Genomic DNA, 19,637 nt, shown 5'->3' on the forward strand with positions numbered 1-19,637 from the left:
AAACTACGCCACTATGCCAACTCTCACAAACATCACCACTCACTGTAGGCAACTAATAAGAATGACTTCCAGTTATTTGTACAAAATAACAAGACACCAGCTGGTAATATCTATATATATTTGAGCTAGATTTCCTTCGTTGCACCGTTGTCCTCCTGTGTCCGTCCTGCGGTGGATGAATTCATGAGTTCTTTAAATATTTTATGCTAATGTGTTAATTAAACACATTTTTAGTCAAGGAATTCTGTATATTTTAGTGCAAATATTTGAAGTCTGTTCGTTTTCTATTGAATCAGATTGACAAATCAGTCAAAAGATCAGAAAATTTAAATGCTTAGTTTTTTCCAACACTATATACTATAGCAATGATCTGTAACTGGTTACCTCCCAATAGTTTCTTCACTCCTTATAGATGCCAAATAGAATTTGGAGTCTAACAGGACTCTCACCATCAACTTAACACTGATTTCCTGTTTGGGGTCGTTGATGTTCATCACGGATACTGTGGTACCTGTCTGTCTGTCTGTCTGTCCGTCATTCTCTCAGTAGACCTTATAGATATGACCGCAGCATTACACACCAAAGGTGTCATCAATAAAACTCATTCAAACCAGTGGCGTTATTCTGAGGACCTCGGATGAGGGACATACAGCTTCATGAATGTAATTTCCTGTGAGACAGTAGCGGGTCACCCTTCACTGTTGAGGTTTTATTTTGGTCACACACACGCGCCTCTGTGGAAATATGATCTGAGATGCTAATCTATATGGTTTATGCTTGGTTTAAAGTGTACTTCCATTCACTGTTTTCTGGCACTATTTTAACTTGTGATTTTATTTTTTTATTTGCTTTCTGAAATTAAAGCATCAGTTGTTTATGTATGTGTGTGTTTTGATGATCTGAAATAGGTGTTTTTGTGAATATGACAGAGATATTAAACCCATTTCTGCCGACGGTAGTCGTACACGTCCTGAACACCAAATGTTGTTAACTAAACCAGTGCGTGCTGCTGTTTCATTAGTTATTTTGTGTGTGTGTGTGTGTGGCAGCATCACTGTGATTTTTGGAGTGTGTGCTCAGGCGCGTACTTTGCCATCATGATGTTTGAGTCTATTACTTTTTTAAATTGTTATTGTTATTATTTTGTTAAATTATCATGATGCCCCTATCTGTAATTAAACCAAATACTCACTATGCAGTCACTCAAATTAAGTCCGTTTGCATTTTTCCCTGGAACTTCCTGTATATACTTACATACACACACACACACAACTAATGGAGTCTCCATGACAAGCGAGTGAATATCACATCCACAGCTAACATGGAGACAGAATTTATGATCAATAGAGTGTTTTCTGTTGTTTTTCTTCAGTGAGCTGACATATTCAAGGATTGTATGGGATGGGGTGGGTGGGATGTGTTTGGGGTCAGATTCGACGGATGGTAGTTTGGAGAAATGGTTTGTTCAGTGCTGTAAGTATATCAATTGCATGTTATGATCTCTGAAGTAACTGCCATTGATTTTACATTTTGTTTTGGGTTGGAGGGGGAGGCGACTCATAAATGTTTTATCTTTAAATATATATATATATAGTATACAGTATAATACTGTACTTTTTTTCCAAATGTGTTTTTAGAAAAAGACACACTTTTGCCTTTTTAAGTCTGACTTTTTGATCTTAATATTGATTATAGAATTTTTACTTTTATCATTGTTGGCTGATTTCAAGCTGATCTTGTTAATGACGTTGTATCATTTGTATCGATTCTTGACCTTTTGTTGTTTTTGTGTTCCATTGATCCATGAATGAGTGCTGAAAGAGGTTTTAGCAAGACCTTGTGTCTTCAGATGTTAGAAAACCAAATGTCTGTTATTTTGGTCTATGCATTTTGGTCCTTTGTAACCATTTATTTTCAACTTTGAATACAAATACCATTTTGTCTGCTCTTATTACAGCTGTTATCACTATTATCTTCAGGGTTAAGATCACACCAAAATAAGAGAAAAGTGGGACATATTGTGAGTTGTTTCGAAATGTTTCTGGTGAATGTTGCATCAAAGGTGTGTCTTTTTCTGTTGTAGCGAAGCAATCATTTATTGTTCTTTTTATTTTTATCTTTTTTTTCATAGCTATTATTAGAGCTCTGATTTGCTGTATGGTTACAATTTTGTTGAAATCTCACCATTTTTAGCTGCTGTTGCACTGGAGGATTTTGTTATTATTATCATAATTAATTAACATGGAGTTTAGATCCATGTAGTTCACCAGATTCTATTTAATTGATAGATGGCGATTAGAAATGTTTAAACCTGCTAATTCTGTTTGATGCGGCCTTTGACATGCTGTTCAAATCAAAAAGAACCATTTGTTGGCATATTTCAACAGCTTGAAAAATATATTTCAAAAATTAGAAACTATTTGTGCCAACAAATTTAGACAACCTTATGTTTTCCAGTATTTGGATATATGAACGTTATAGAATAGGATTCAAAGCATTTATTGTCATATATAGATATGATGCAACATTTTTGCAAACTTTTTGGGATTACTTTGATTGAATCTAAGATATTTGATGTGGTATGTTAAAAATAAGACAACTACAACAGCCAGATAATGTAGCTTGTCTTGGGTTAATTTATATATATATATATATATATATATATATATATATATACACTTCTATTTATTTAGCTTTTTTGGGGTACCATCTTACAAATATTATATGTGGAGCAGAAGTATCCCAATCTGTTGTATTGTATTGAAAGACAGCCATCACAGTTTTATCATTTTGATGTCCCCCCTTCCCCAATTTTTTTGTTGTTTCCTCATTTCAAATGAAAGAAATGCCATTATATTGTGAATACCTCAGGATTTTTTTGTTTTCTTTTGGGGAAAAAATAAAACTTTCAAAAACCTAAAACAAATAAAATACAAAAAAAGTGTTTATGTGTGTTTTTTTTTTTTTTTTTTTTTTTTATGTAGGTACTACAATCAGACCTTTACTGAGCCAAAATGGTTTGCTAGCAATTATTAAAAATTCCCCAAATATTTTGTTAATCAAAATAAGTCAAATTTTTTTTTTGGCTATGCAGCATGAAAAAAATTCTAGTTGATTTAGTACAGATTTATATCATAGTCAATATGTAAACAAAATATATAAAATACTTACTATATTCCTTGTACTTCTGCAAGTCAGAATGTAATAATTAGGAAATTTAGTAATTTACTGAACGCTGTAATGACTACACTTTAACATGCAACAATAAATATTTAATAATTGAACAATACTTTCTTGAAACTTATACTTTCTTAAAATACAATATGTTAAAAAAGACTCCTATTTTTGCACATCACTGAGAAACCAATCTAAAACATACCGGTCCTACTTTTACGACTCTTGTATCATTCCGCGTGAGCTCTTCGTACAAACACGTTTGCGTCTTCGATACTCCAACGGTTATTGTCTGGGTTAAAACGGCCTCTAAGGACTTCTATATTAACCTTATGGTGAACATTGGATAGGCCTACATAGATGAGTAATCTTCAGTTAAAAGCAAGAAAGGAAAGCAAAAGAACAAGGAACTGGTAAGAGGCACAAAGCCGGATGAAAGATAACTAAAATCCTATGCAGATTAATAATTGTAATAATAAAGTTAAATGAATTTAAATTAACACTTGTCGAGTTTTACTACGTTGGGTGTGCCATTTTTCTTAGCTGAAGCTAAACTAAATATTTCGTTTCTACTTTCGAAGTATGACTGGCTTACTGTACATTATACCATAAACATCTAGGCCTGTTGAATGTTATTTTAATTTATTAAACACTCGCACTTAAAGGGATAGCTCACCCAAAAATTCTGTTATTAATTACTCACCATATTGTTCAAAACCGTAAGACCTTTGTTCAGCCTCAGAACACAGATTAAAATATTTTTGAAGAAATCTGAGAGCTTTCTGACCCTCCACAGACAGGGTGGGTAACCAATTAATGACAGACCGTATACAATGCATTGAAAATCCCAATTCTTAGTTAAAAAATTAAACGTCTTGAAAATGGTACAAAGAGGTTTTAAAAGATCATCAACAACATAGATACAAAAAGCAGTTTTATAAACTCCTTTTAACTAGTGACTAGGCTAACTACATTAAACAGGTTTCACTATATTGATGAGGACATTTAGACCTCACAAGTGTATTCAAACCTGCTCTCACACACACAAACCTTTAATAATCAATGTTTTCTTCACCAGTCTTAACAGATGCTTGTGGTCACCCCTTCTGACTGAAAGATGACATGTCAAAGGAGCATCCATATGATGACGCATTCCCTTCATCAGGTGTGTTGATGTGAATAAACCTATCCATTTTAAATCTACAATTATCTGTATGTTGACATAGAATGTAGTAGAATGGGATTTATTTAGGTCTTAGGCCACAGATAAAGTTGCTTTACGTTTCAAAAGTCATAAATAATCACTTGGGAACATAATACCTTATTTCAAAAAGCGATTTAGTCAGCATGGCATTAAATAGGATTTTATTATTCATTATCCAACATTTATTTCTGAGGCTTCAAATGGTCATACACACATGACCCGTCTGTACCTCAGCCACTTTTTATATTAGACAGTTCAACATTACTTTAGACATTCAACATAATTTTTTCTTCATTATCATCAGTGCAAAAATGCTAATCAAGCAAAATAAGAAACCGCTTACTGTTATTCTACACAATCTCTAAAGTGTTTTTAAAAGCTATTTAAAAAGCCAGTGGTAAAACAAATAAATTAAATAGTAGTTGGCAATCCTTTTAGTTCTCATCAACATATAAAACAAACCGTCTCAGCATAAAAGACTGAAACAAAGCAAAATCATCAAGGGTTGAGGAATTTTGTACATCTCAGTGAGGTTTCAGAGATAATATACATTTATTACGGACAGTTTTTAGGTTGGTGAATATGGGAAGGATGACATTTGCTTTGGAGTGCAATGATCTCCTCCAGTACTGGACACTGCATACCTGGCACTCGTTCAGAAATATAACAATTTAAACTCCCCACATCTTCATAGGATTATATTACAGGTGTTTTTGTTTATCTATTTTATTTATTTTTTTGCTTTGTGAATGTGCAAAAAACAAAATAAGGCATCCACCTCGTCTACCTGAAGCACAAGTAGTTCTGTATTTCTAAAAGGTTGAAAACACACACAGGCAAAACTTGCATCCAATTCCACACAAGATATTTTTGGCATTAACAATACTCCTCATAAAAGCCTTCTGCATTCCCTTTCCTCACTCTTGTCACTCATTTTTCACTTTCTGCCGGTCTCACTTCCTCACTCATTACCATGACCATTTCCACGATCACTACCGCTCTTCACTTCCTCACACTCTTTACCGCTTTCGTTCTCTACCGTATCCACTTCCTGACTCTTTATTACACTCACTTCCTCACTCTCTACAGGAATCATTTTCTCGCTCTCTACCGCAATCTTTTTTTCGCTCACTGCAGCAATAATTTTCTCACTTTCTACCACAATCTTTTCTTGCTCACTACCGCAATAATTGTATAGCTCTCTACCTCAAACATTTTATCGCTCACTACCGCAATCATTCTTCGGCAATAATTTTCTCGCTCTCTACCGCAATAATTTTCTCACTCACTACCGCAATCATTCTTTCGCTCTCTACCAAAATAATTTTCTCGCTCAATAGTGCAATAATTTTCTCGTTCTCTTCCGCAATTTTCTCACTCACTGCCGCAATCATTCTTTCGCTCTCTACCACAATAATTTTCTCGCTCAATAGTGCAATACTTTTCTCGTTCTCTTGCGCAATTATTTTCTCACTCACTACCGCAAACATTTTTTCACTCTCTACCACAATCATTTTCTCGCTCAATAGTGCAATCATTTTCTCGTTCTCTTCCGCAACTATTTTCTCACTCACTACCGCAATCATTCTTTCGCTCTCTACCACAATAATTTTCTCGCTCAATAGTGCAATCATTTTCTCGTTCTCTTCCGCAATTATTTTCCCACTCACTACCGCAATCATTCTTTTGCTCTCTACCCCAATAATTTTCTCGCTCAATAGCGCAATCATTTTCTCGCACACTACCGCAATCATTTTCTCACTTAATAGCACAATCATTTTCTCACTCAATAGAAATCATTTTCCCGCTCTTTAGCACAATCATTTTCTCGCTCACTACCGCAATCATTTTCTCACTCACTACCACACAATCACTACCTCACTCTACTGCTCTCACTTCCTTGTTCTTTACCCTGCTCACTTCCTGACACTCCTTATTGCTCTTGCTCTCTACCACATCTACTTCCTGACTCTATTCCATCCACTTCCTCACTCACACCTATGATCCACATCCTTCCCTACAGCTCTCACTTCCTCACTCTTTACCGCAATCATTTTCTCACTCATTACCGCAATCACTTCCCCTCTATTTCTGCCGCATTCACTTCCTAACTCTCTCCTGCTCTCACTTCTTCATTCTCTACCACTCTTCACTTCCTCACAATCCTTAACACTCTCGCTCTCTAACATATCCACTTTCTCTTAATATCAAACCCAATTCCTCACTCATACCCACGATCCACCTCCTTCCTACAACTCTCGCTTCCTTGCTCTCTACCTTACTACTACTCTACATTATTTGGGCATCCAATTATTTTAGTCCCACTGAGATCTTTTCTATTATAATTTATCCCACATTTGACCACCTACATAGCTTTCCACTCTGTTGACCCTCTTTAAAATAATATTAGATATCAGGAACAGTGTTTCTAAAAATCTGCAGTGATTTTTTCCTAATAAGGAGCAAGCATTGCAACCTTACATCAAATACCATCAAATCAGAATCTAACCATTGTAGGCCATTGCATGACTTCTTCTTGAAGTCTTTCTAAACCTATACAGTCTTTTCTCAATGCATCTTGGGAAGCCATTTTCAGTCTAGAAGGCATCTTATGAGAGGAGTTGCCAATGCATGTTTAGGTTGTGGCCGTACACACACACACATTTTCACAAAAAATAAAATAAAAAATAAAATCACAAACCAGACACACCACACACTATCTCTACTGAACTGGTATCGTCTGGAAACAGACAGGAAAACCACAACTGAAGGATAGTGGTAAACTGGCCGCTACTGTAGACATCTTTTCCCATGAAACACCCAAAACATCTCAAAAGGAGTGGTTTCTCTGGCTTGGTGTGGGTCCCCGTAGTCTTTGGACCCTGTTTATGGAAAGTCTTGAGCAAAAAAAAATCCCAAAGTCATAACAGAGTCACAGTTTTGGTGACAAGTCGTGGGTAATGTAGTGTTAACAGGGTCTTAATCACAATATCTTTGGTGACTTTCCAACAATCATATTAATTCAGAAGTCTTTTCTTCTGTATTTGCCTTTATACTCATCAGTCCCTGATGGGACTCTGCTTCTCTTTCCAGTGCCCTTTGACCCTGCATTACTCCCTTTTCAGCAATCTGACACTCCAGAGAAGTCCAAGTTGGGGTCCCTGGTGATGTTCTTCCTCTGACGGACGGTCTTCTCTTCATCCTACAAAAATTTTGTTTTTCAAATCACCTGATTTTAATTTCACTTAACTTCATTTAAAAGTTTGTGTGTGTACACTTACTGATGTGAAGATCCCATTTGGTCCCCATTCTCCAGGAGACTGGTCCTCAGGGTCTTCGGTCTCCTCCTCTTCCTCTTCCTCACCCTCCTCCTCTCTCACTGTGTCCATCCCGTCCTCCTCATACTCCGTCGCATAGTCAGACTCCTCTGCTAGACACATAAACATTAGTTAAGCACAAGTACATGATATAATACCAACTCTGCTGGCCGATGTTGTAATTTTAAATACCTTGTTAATTCTGTCATAAATTTTCAATTCAAATAAATAGATTGGGATAAATTTGCAAAGAAGAATTTTTAGTCTTTTGAGTAACTGACCATCAGCTGCTAAGTAGCTCTGCACCGGCTCAATCCTGGACACAATTTCAGCTAGATCAGTGAAGTCTGCACTAGGACACGTGCACGACTGAAACAAATTGCAACAAAACACAATCACTACAGAATTAAATTAATAGACGATTTAAATTTAATACACAATTTAATGATAAAAAAAAATAAGACTCGAAATTCATTAATCAAAAAATTTATGGGTAAAATTTTGTTTTGAAATAAAGAATAATGCTTTTATTCAGTAAGGATGCATTAAATTGATCAAAAGTGACAGTAAAAGACATTTGTATTTCAATATTTCAAATAATTACTGTTCTTTGTGAGCTTTCTATTTATCAAAGGATTCTAATACTCATCGTCAAAAGGGAGATAGAATAGTGGCTAGTTTTAATGAGATATTAAACTTACATCAGTCTTCTTGCTGTCGTTGTAGTCCGCTGAGCGATGGTCTTTCAGCAGATTTTCTATAATGTCCCCACGAGCCCACTCAGTAAACACTAGTTTACCATATTGATAACCCACATCCTTAGAGAAAACAGAACAACTTTGAGAGGTCATTTACCATCAGGAAGAATTGCTTTATGTACACTATAATAAATACTATACTGCTTTTCATTTTATAGTATCAGGACTACATAGATTAATTGTCCCCCTGTGTCAACTGCAGATGTGGGCTTTTAATCTCACATAGATTTCATCAAATTTCCCAAAGTCCATGGTCTTAAAGCGGTCGATGGGTGGCCGAATGTACTCGCAGTATGCGCTCTTCTTGACAAGTTCCAGCTGTCGTACACAAGATACATAGGCCAAACGGGACTGGATTTCAGCCATGTCAGGCACCTGAGAGATACAGCATGTTTTTAAAACATTATTGCAGAACTAGCACAATCAATTTCATAGACTGTACAAGTTCAAAATTTCTCCTGAAGATTTTAATTCCATTAGAGCGTCTCAAATTGAAACGGCAGCATTGGCTCCACAAGAAGTGCTCTAATATCCCACAACATTGACTCACCTTCACTTTCTCCGCCCACGGGTTGATTCGTTTCCATAGCAGCCACCAGCCAGAAAGACTGTCACCGTAGTTACAAAGATCAGTCTCATCCTGGCTACCCACATCGATGGCGATGACTGTTTTTGTGCCCATATTACGAGCTATGTCCGCTGCAGGGCGTTAAGAGTGCCAGTTGAACGCAAACAAATGCGCACGTACACAAAGACAGACATCCACAAGGCAGCAGGAAGAATCAAAGTATTGTTAATATTTCAGACTAAACTCTCCAATTAATAACTGATCACCAATCAACGCTGTTTAACCAAACCCCGCACTTGGAAAGCTGCCATTTTCATCAGTAATATAATCAAATAAACATCAACTTTTAAAAGCAAGAATGAACATTTTTTGATTTTTAAAACATTTGCTGAGAATTGTGTTAAAACAGCCTTGCAGGTGATCAGTAATAACAAAGGATGGAAAAAGACAGTGATATTCAAGGATGACGAGACAAGACACAATTAAAACCTAACAATCTAGGCTTAAAAATGTATGCATTACGAAAAAAAAGAAAGAAAATGAAAAGGAGTCAAGAACTATTAACCTCCAATCTGCTTTACAGGCAATAACCAGAGCTGGGTAGTAATCTTGATTATGTTCCGTATTTTTCGGACTATAAGTCGTACCTGAGTATAAGTCGCATCAGTCCAAAAATACGTTATGAGGAGGAAAAAAACATATATAAGTCGCACTGGACTATAAGTCGCATTTATTTAGAAAACATTACCGTCTACAGCCGCGAAAGGGCGCTCTGTGCTGCTCAGTGTAGATTACAGGAGCACTGAGCAGCATTAGAGCGCCCTCTCCTGGCCCTAGACGGTAATGTTTTCTCTTGGTTCATGTCTCTTAGTTCATTTCTCTTGGTTCATATCAAATAAATTTTGATAAATAAGTCGCACCTGACTATAAGTCGCAGGACCAGCCAAACTATGAAAAAAAGTGTGACTTATAGTCCGGAAAATACGGTAATCAGATTCCAAAAAATGAGTAATTAGATTCAATTACATTTAGAAATACTTGCAATGTATTAATATGTAATTTGTGAGGCTTTTGTCTTTCAAACACATTAAAATTGTTTTTATTTCTTATTTATATGTAATGCAGTCATCCTCAATCCTTTTTGTAATCTGAAACTCTTGACCTAAATGGTAACACTTTAGTTTAGGGACCAATTCTTACCATGAACTAGTTGCTTATTAGCATGCCTATTAGTGTTTTCACGGTACCAAAATTTCAGTATTCGGTACCGATACCAGTGAAAATCCACGGTTCTCGGTACCAATTTCGGTACCAAAGCAAAACACAAAAATATGCTAATTAAAAAAAAAAAACTTTTTAGCACTAAAAATAAAACCAATGCCATTCTTTATACTTATTTACAATTTTGTTTAAAGTTTTTCTACAAGTTATATAATTATGAAAAACAGTAAACAAGTTTCACCCAAATTTAATTTGTCTTTTAATTTATGAAATTTAAACACATTTTATTTTTGGTAAATAAAGTGGATTTGTATTTAAAATTAAAACATGGAAGAAATATTGTGATTTATTTCTTAAAAAAATAATAATAGTAATATTTCTAGCACTATGCCTTTATGAAAAAATTTACTTTTAGGCCTAATGAATGCATATTTGTCATTTTAACTGAACTTAAGACTGGTGGTGATGCTTAAGATATTGTTGGTCATTGGTGGTTTCTGTAAAAACAAATAGTAATAGATCATATTAATTATTATTAAAAGATAATACTACATCTAATTCTACTATCATACTAATGTATATCCAATGCACTATGAATTGATGAGCTGCTGGGTTCATGAATATTAATCACGTTGTCTGCGTTCGGTCAAACTGATTTGCTGAAATTAAAACAGGGGCGGTACTAGATCAGCGCCAGCCAATGAAATTGCCATTTGCGCATTAGCTCCGCCCACTACTGGAGAAACCGGTATGTCTTCTGCTTGTTCAAAAATGAATATGAATAATTCTAAATGAACTCCATTACAGGAAAAGACAATAAAGAATAGTTTACATATAGCGTGTCGATTCAGCGTGGAAATACTCTCGCGCTCTCTCTCTTTTGCATGTGTGAGAAACTGAAAAGATCGCTTGATGGAGAGAGAACTCTGAAGCTCAGATGCTGAAATTAATGCAAGCGTCATGCGCTTCAGTCTATGTAGTAAACAAACCCGCACGTCTCTGCCATTCATTAATTCACAGAGACGCGCAGAACACGGATTCATATTTCAAACAACTTTGCGGCTTAACATTTACAGATACTGCTCCATATGGAGATTTGATTTGATTAATTTATGCTAACTTTGACAAATTCCATGACTGTCCATATTAAAATGTAAGTTTCATTTTCATGACTGGATTTTGAGATTCCGTCCTCGTTTTCTGCTTCGCGGAAATCATAGCGCTGTACCGGGTTTGAACGGGACCTCGGTACTACCGGTAGGCTACTTAAAGAAACCTGGTACCGTCACATTTAAAAAATTTTAGTACCGAATTGGTACCGAAGTACCGGATCTTTTGACAACACTAATGCCTATTATTAACATACTGGCTGTTTATTAGTGCTTAAAAAGCACATATTCTGCATGACCAATAACGTTACTAACTACAATTTTTGTCATGTAATTTGAAATCAGTAACAGACTACAATTTGTAAGTAATCTACCCAGCTCTGGCAATAACACAGATGACTCCAATGCAAGAAATAATTGTGTCTTTACCAGTGGAAACTGCTTGATGAACTAATTAATTAAATTATATTAAATCAAATTATAACACAGAATGTGATGTCAAATGCAAAATCTTGTCTTTTTCCCCAAAATTAAGATGTTCCCAGTTGAAATGCAACATCTGAACTACGTGAACCATATATTTCTGCCCAATATATGTTGCACTGCAAACTGAGTGACATTATGCTATTGCTGTCTGGTGATTTGTTTTTTGGTTGATTTAGATTTTCTTATTATATTTTGGATACTAGTCCATTTACAATTTGACTACATTAAATCACACTTTCCTATATTGTAAAGAAGAGATACAACATATTTATAACCACAATTTAATACCAATCGTATACACCAGACAACAACAGCAGCTTGCAAAGATTGAAATTTACAGTCTGATAAAATGTCATGTTTTTAATAAGCTGGTTATGAGAGGTCAAACAACTGAGCATCTTTGTCCACACCACCCAATCCCTGCAGAACTTTATCCATTTGTCTCTGAACAAATCCTAAACTGATCTAATAGACACCAGAAACGAGTGAACGTTTGAAATTCATTTAAAATGTGCTGGAACACTCTCCAAGAGGCCAAATTGACTAACTAACATATTAAAATAGGCACAAATTCTGAGTTCAAATGGATAAAGCCAAACCACTCATTCTACCCTCAAAATGATGAAGAAAATCACAGAATACTTACTCAGAGCAATGTGGCTCCTTAAAACAAAAAATTAAGTGATTGACCAAACCAGATTGTGTTTGGGCCCCAGCGGCCCTCTCTCTGAGAAGTTGCTCTGGGCCGTACTTGCCTGGCAGGTTGTTGATGTATCCTCCATCCATGAGCAGGTTTCCATCTTTAGGGTCACAGAGGGGTGGCAGGTACCCGGAAAGGGTCATGCTCGCCCTGACATAGCGCCACAGGGAGCCTACCACACCGGGAGGGGACAATAACCTCTTAATAACCTCTAAAGTATGTCAGTGCAACGCCTCAGCAGCGTTTGGAGGTGACCCTGAAGTCACAATTTTGGTTAGTAGCGCACAGACCAGCAGGTACATACAGTGACTGTCACCCCAAGGACGGTGTGCGTGGTTTAGTTTGGCCTACCTCATTCAATGAACCTGACCTGGACAGAGATCGAGTAAACACCCATGAGGTAAGGCTGACCTATCTTCCAACCCTGTCTCACTGGCTTTTTTTTTTTCAATAAAAAAAAAAGTTACAAATTATCATGGATCCCTTTTCTCTTATGCAAAAGATAAAAATTGTGCTAATATTCTTACAGTTCATTTACTTAAATGCATCATTATTAATATAATCAGTAATGATGTATTTTTCAGGCAGAGAGGAGACAGAGTTGAAAAACAGTGAACATATTGGGCACTGCCAGCCTGTCCTGGCCTGCAGTACTCCTCTCGAACACCAGGTGTCAGGAGAGGCGTGACAGTGGCATGGGTTGGAAGGAGAGAGAAAAATCAAGAGAGGCAGGTGCATTCAGCATGTGGCACTCTTAAAGGGATAGTTCACCCAAAAATTCATTCTGTCATTATAGAGTGCTGCAAGTATGGTGCATTAGTGTCAGCTGGAACCCCAAAATGCAGCAGCATTTAAGCACTTTCAGTTCCATCGTCCCTGAAGACAAAGGGATTTATAGGTAACACTTTAGAATAAGTTAATTACTTTAGTTAACATGAACTAAGCAAGAACAATCCTTCTACAGCATTTATCAATCTTAGTTAAATGTTATTTTCAACATTTACTAATGCATTACTCAAAGCAAAAGTTGTTATTGTTAACATTAATTAATGCAGTGTGAACTAGCATGAACTAACAATGAATAACTTTATTTTTATTAACTAACATTAACAATGATGAATAAATACAATAATACATGTATTGTACATTGTTTGTTCATGTTAATACATTAACTAACATTAACTAATGGAACCTTGTTCTAAAGTTTCATCGGTTTATATAATTATATATATATATATATATATATATAGAAATATATATACGTTTTTGGTTAAATGTCTGAAATAAGGACTATAGTTAACGCAAGCTCAATATATTTTATGTTTTATTCTACAACATATAATACATTAGTAATACCATCTTCTCTGTTGGGAAAAGTTACTATTAAAAATAACGCATGAAGGAATCACCTCTGCACTAATTTCTGTCGACATAGGGACAGAAGAGCTGTCGGTTAATAAAATCGGAAAACAAACTAGTATTACTTATTTGAAAAAGTAACAGATATTTTCTTGTACATTTACAATTAATCTGATTACTTAACTCACACTACCTGCAATGCATTATGTTATAAATTATAAATTATAAAATCCTGTTTTTTGTTGTTGTTGTTGTTGATGACTGATCAGCGGTGATGCCAATTTGTGGGCTGGCCTACAAAAAATGTCACCACTGCAACACTCTGTTTACTTATCCTCATGTTTATTAAAGTGGATAATAACAGATTTTAGATTTTGGGGTGAGTTACTGATTCAAGCAAAAACGGTGTCATAAAGAGAACTGTGAGCCTGTTTAAAAGTTTGTGTCATTCTTAATGAGCTATCCTATGTTGCTGACCGTGCTGTAGGATCCAGAACAACACCTCCCAGTGACCCTTATACTTATAAATATTGCATACAGGTAGAATAATGGCCTACAATAGATAAACATGCAACAGCATGCACACAGAGTGTATGATGTGCTTGTGACAGCCAAGCTCAAGGTAGATAGGAAGAGTGCATGTTATGTACTAGCAGCCTTCATATACTTTATCGAAACCGAAAGTCACATCACGGCATCAAGTGACTGTCGTAGCTTCATGCAAATCAACATATGCAGTGGTTTGCTAGAGCTACTGACACTAGACTGCTAAATAATATTCACTAACCATACTGGCACAGATGTTTTATTTAAAAATAATCTTATTAAGTGACAACAGCAAAAATCATTCTAAACAAATCAATGCAGGGCTCCAAACTGCCACTAAAACGGTCGCATTTGCGACCATAAATATCAAAATGCGAGTGAAGTTTTTGCTGGGGTCGCCACTGGCGACTAGGCCTATGTATTTACATGCTATCTCTTAAAAAATTGCATGTAATGCCTTTGTTCCTGATTGTTTTGCATTCACATCTTTTGTTATGTTCGCGCATTGAGAGAATGCGCATCAAAGTTTTAGTGGGAAAAAGAGTTTTAAACAGTCCTCATCTGCCGCGCAGCAGCGCTGACACACACCTGATAAACGCGCGAGAGAGAGAAATGATGGAGACTTGAAGAGAAAGTGCAGAAAAACAGCCTCTATTTCGTTCATAACTTGAACAAACTACAACAGGTAAAGCTGTCATCTGTGTGGATATTGGCAATATCGTTAACAGTTCTCGTTTATAATCATAAGGCTTCTTCTTAACAAGATCTTAGTCCATGCTGTGTTCTGTTAATGCATGAACTTCATTATTTGAAGTGCACTTGCCGTCCAGTAATCGCAAAAAGCTTTGTGCTTTGTTACTTAAACAATAAACAATTTAAACAATAAATACAGTTTTGGTGCTCTTTAAGGGGCCGTTCACATATCGTGCCTAAAAACGCGCCACTTTCTGATTTTTTTTTCTGATTTTTTCCTGAGGCGTCTGCCGTTGCTAAGCAAGACGCATGAATTTCAGCAAAGGATAAATGGATTTGCAGCACTAAAAATCGCTTGCAGTAGCTCTGTTACTAAATTTATTTAAAAATGGCTATCCATATACAGCTATGATCAGCTGTTCCTTCATCTTGGCTGAGCTTTCAACGTTGGTACTGGAAAGGATGAAGCTGATTGGTTGGTTCTTGTCACATGACCTGCGGTGCGCTTGCGGGATTCTAAAAAGTTGAGATGTTTTTAACTTGATGCGGTGCGGGCGCGCCTGGAAAAAAACGAGCGCGTCGCTTCCATTATGAGCACGCACGCATACCGCGCGCCTACATTTGAAATAACGAACTTGAGCGTGCAAAAGACGCGACATGTGAACGGCCCCTAAAGACAAGCGCTTCTGCTCAGTTGTTGTTTATTCAGAGCACATCCCCCCACCCCCTCTGTAATCCGACCACTCCCGTTGCTCTGTGTGTGCATGTGCGTGCGTGTGTGTGTGTTTTTTTTTTTTCACTTTTCTAGTCTGTTTAGATACACAAATATGATCGCATTTGTCACTCGCGGTATTTTAATTTGAAAATTACTTATATTTTGACAACTGACCGGATTGTCTCGTGTTTCTTGGTGTGACTTCCTGCCGGAAATAATAATGCGGCAGGCGCGATCGCGAGTAGTGCCTCAGTTCAAGCAGCACGTGAACCTATCATACCTTGCTCTTTAATACTAGAGTACATAATGAACATGAATTAACATCAAAAGGTGGGCTATTTTATAAGAGATTCTACAGTAAAACACTTTCAAACTGCGGAAAACGTGTAAAGCTTGTAAACATTGCAACGTAATATTAACCTCAGTAACCTTTCGGTGTCCATAAGCTCATCAGTCAGCTAGAAAAATAACTATAAAGAGGAGCATTTTGCTATATTTATGAGCTATTGAATTTTAATATTTTTACTTAACCTGTTGTCTACATGATTCTCCTCCTATAAAATTAAATTTTACTAATTAAGAAAAACAGACTGAAAGTGTGAAAGACATGCACTCTTAAAAATAAAGGAGCTTAAAAGGTTCTTCACAGAACAATTTTGGTTCCACAAAGAACCATTCAGTCAAAGGCTCTTTGAAGAACAATCTCTTTCTGACCTTTTCATAATCTGTTATTGTCTTCAAATGTTAAAGGTTCTTTATGAAACCATTTAGACAGGGAAAAAAAGGTTCTTCTATGGTATCATGAAGCACCTTTATTTTTAAGAGAGTATGACAACATTTATAGGATGCATTGAGGAGGACCCCAAACTATACTCAGGGGCCAAGTGATGCTTATGATCCATGATATTGGTACAGATTTTGTGTAATAAACAACGCATGACTGTATGTTTCAAGTTGGAAAAGACATTTAGCTCCCACTTTAAGTGAACCTTCATTCCCAGGTCATCTACAAGATGGATTAAAATGCTGATAAAGTCAAGAAAAGATGAGACAAAAACACGTCAGTATAATTAAAAAGTTAAAATGTATAATAAATAATTTAAATAAAACGCATAAAACATGTTTATTCTGTGGCACCTAAAAAAATCATTTGGCACCTAAGTTTTTTTCTTATAGGAGCCAATGGCTCCTTACTCGATTTTTTTGTTTGGAGCCCTGCAATGCCTTATTTTCCAGAAGCCTACAGTTGATTAATCAAATGTAAAATACTAAATGAAACATCATGTTACAAAGCTCAAAGTTACTGCCATAACCATTACATATACCGCAGATGTAATAATGCACATAATGTAATGTATATGCACATATTTGTAACCATACATCGGCTAAATTCTACACTAATGCACAAGGAAAGGGAAACTGAGGATTGGATGATTTGAAATCAATGGACTGGACTCTATGCGTGCATAAAATGTCCTTTACAAAAGAGCCAAACATGGAAGAATGGGTGCGAATAGAAAAACTGTATGTAAATTGTGCACCTAGTGGCTGAATCTGGAAAACATGACTTGAGTCATTAGTCACCCTAAAAAAGAAATTATATTTTGCTAAAAGAAAATGCAATAAGAAAATGTTCTCACTCATGGCAGTTAAGCATGAAAAACAATTATATACATAAAACATTATCTGGATACGGTAATGAGAAAATGGGGAATAATTGTGCTTAAATGCCATAAACCATCTAGGTTTTATTTTATGCAAAATCTAATTTCTTTTTTGGGGGGATGGGGGTGGGAAAATGAAAACTGGATATGTTTTTTTTTTTTTTATCAGATTGAGCTAAATGTAATGTTTATCTTGGTTATGAAAGCACGGTCTCCCTCCTCTATTCTTCCTCTCATTGAATGATATCCTGGGCTCCTTCCAAGCCATGGGTTCCCAATGTAAGCAGGGGGTTAATTAGTTTTAAACAGGACAAGAGACAATAGAAAGCAAAGGGTAACTGAGTGGTTGGTTGTCGCAGGGATACTGGTGTAGCAGGTTTTTATGAAACTCCTTTAGGCTTCTAGAAGGCTTTGGTGTAAAGGGGGCAGAATCCTGACCTGGGACATTGTTAACATAGCAACCATCCACGAGGAGGTGGCCGTCCTTGGGGTCGCAGAGAGGAGGCAGATAAGGGGTATAGGAGGCACTGGCTCTAACATAGCGCCAAACACAGCCTGGCAAAATGAAGATGGAGAGTAAATCAAAACTGGACAAGACGTGGAGAGAGACAGAGCAGGGAACGACAGTAAACAACAGGAAACAGATGAGTGAGAATGAGACGGGGACCCAAAACCACAGTATCAAGGACATCCTGCTGAGATCTGGCTATGCTAATAAGACGGCATTATTCCATTCAGTATAAACAAGAAAAACAAAACTTGATTGTAGTTGCTCAAATTTCTAAATGTCAAATACCATCAACACTTCTAAAAGCGTGTTTACCTGGCCAAAGAGGGAATGAATGCTGAATATATGAATCTAAACAGTATTTATTGATACGTATATGATGAGATGATGGTATATGCCGTGCAAAAATGGACAAATAAATATATTAGGAAAGGAGGCAGGAGAGGTGCAAGGGCAAAAGAGGGTGAGATTGAGAGATATGCAGGCTGTTAAGTTATAGCAAACAATAATGACAAGAGCATGAGCATGTTGACCACAGCATCCTCTCTGACAAAGTTACAACAGTGTGATTTGTGCTTCTTGTGGGGAAAAAAATATGTATTTTACTATGAAATTTCAATAAGTTAAGATTTTTTTTTTCATGCATGAAAATCACAGATTAAAATATAATAATAGGATTTAAATATTATTCAAGATAATATCAACAAGGTCACATGACAGCAAATAAATTTTGAATGTTACAAAATATATATATATATATATATATATATATATTTTTTTTTTTTTTTTTTTTTTAACGCTTTCAAACATAGTTTGTTTAAATAATAAAAAAAAAAAATGTTTCTTAGGTACCACATTAAGTAACTCATTAGCACAACCTGACCAACATCTACAGCTGAGTGAAGGTGTACTGTAAGTTGCAGTATAGACTTTGGACCTGTTATGTCTTATTTGTGCAGTCAGTGTGAGAATAAGCAATGCTGCAACAGCAGAATGAAGAAGAAACGGCATTAAGAGGGCAGGGGGGAGGAGCAAATGGTTGATGCATTCTGGATCCTACAGACACCACTAAGAGGGGTTTACCTTCTACCACAACTAATAATGTATACTAGACATGATGGGAATTTAGAATATAATATAAAGAAAATAGTGAGATAAAGATTGTGAAAAGGACAACAGTGAATGAGAGGTAAGCCTTTTCTATGACACAAAAGCAGGTTAGGGACAGAGGGTAGGACAGAAGGAAGACAGAAACTTTGACAAAAAGGGGAGAGAAACAGTAGGAGAGAAAACAGAGACCAGCTTTGTCCTTGCAGTTAGTGAGACATGCAAATTCAATTCCATAATCCATCTGGGCATACACAGGTGAACACAAGACCATTACAAAAAAGTGAAAGTGACGTGACATTCAGCCAAGTATGGTGACCCATACTCAGAATTCGTGCTCTGCATTTAACCCATCCGAAGTGCACACACACACAGCAGTGAACACACACACACACTGTGAACACACACCCGGAGCACTGGGCAGCCATTTATGCTGCGGCGCTCGGGGAGCAGTTGGGGGTTCAATGCCTTGCTCAAGGGCACCTAAGCCGTGGTATTGAGGGTGGAG

At 36.4% G+C, this 19,637-nt stretch overlaps 1 protein-coding gene and 1 long non-coding RNA gene across 5 annotated transcripts in view; both read right to left on the reverse strand.

The window, feature by feature from the left end:
- Window positions 1-4,522: 4,522 nt before the first annotated feature.
- LOC132143906 (uncharacterized) lies at window positions 4,523-6,782 on the reverse strand. Its single transcript, XR_009434294.1, has 2 exons — window positions 5,664-6,782; window positions 4,523-5,505 (listed from the first exon to the last, which is right to left on the reverse strand). It is a non-coding gene; the product is annotated as an uncharacterized LOC132143906 (long non-coding RNA).
- Window positions 6,783-6,902: 120 nt separating this feature from the next.
- Window positions 6,903-19,637, reverse strand: part of pnpla6 (patatin-like phospholipase domain containing 6) — a 33,484-nt gene continuing 20,749 nt past the window's right edge. Inside the window, exons 28-34 of one of the 4 annotated variants that reach the window (XM_059554533.1) lie at window positions 12,593-12,709; window positions 9,004-9,152; window positions 8,676-8,828; window positions 8,397-8,513; window positions 7,977-8,064; window positions 7,660-7,805; window positions 6,903-7,580 (exon numbers count right to left, since the gene is read on the reverse strand). In XM_059554533.1, the coding sequence (XP_059410516.1) occupies window positions 7,500-7,580; window positions 7,660-7,805; window positions 7,977-8,064; window positions 8,397-8,513; window positions 8,676-8,828; window positions 9,004-9,152; window positions 12,593-12,709 (851 nt within the window). In that variant the 3' untranslated portion in view covers window positions 6,903-7,499. Of the gene's footprint in view, window positions 7,581-7,659; window positions 7,809-7,976; window positions 8,065-8,396; window positions 8,514-8,675; window positions 8,829-9,003; window positions 9,153-12,592; window positions 12,710-17,671; window positions 18,070-19,637 lie in introns of those variants that run through there. The other 3 variants (XM_059554531.1, XM_059554532.1, XM_059554534.1) reach the window with 3 other exon arrangements.

Source organism: Carassius carassius, chromosome 7 (assembly GCF_963082965.1).
Source record: "Carassius carassius chromosome 7, fCarCar2.1, whole genome shotgun sequence".
In the NCBI taxonomy this organism is placed as follows: Eukaryota; Metazoa; Chordata; class Actinopteri; order Cypriniformes; family Cyprinidae; genus Carassius; species Carassius carassius.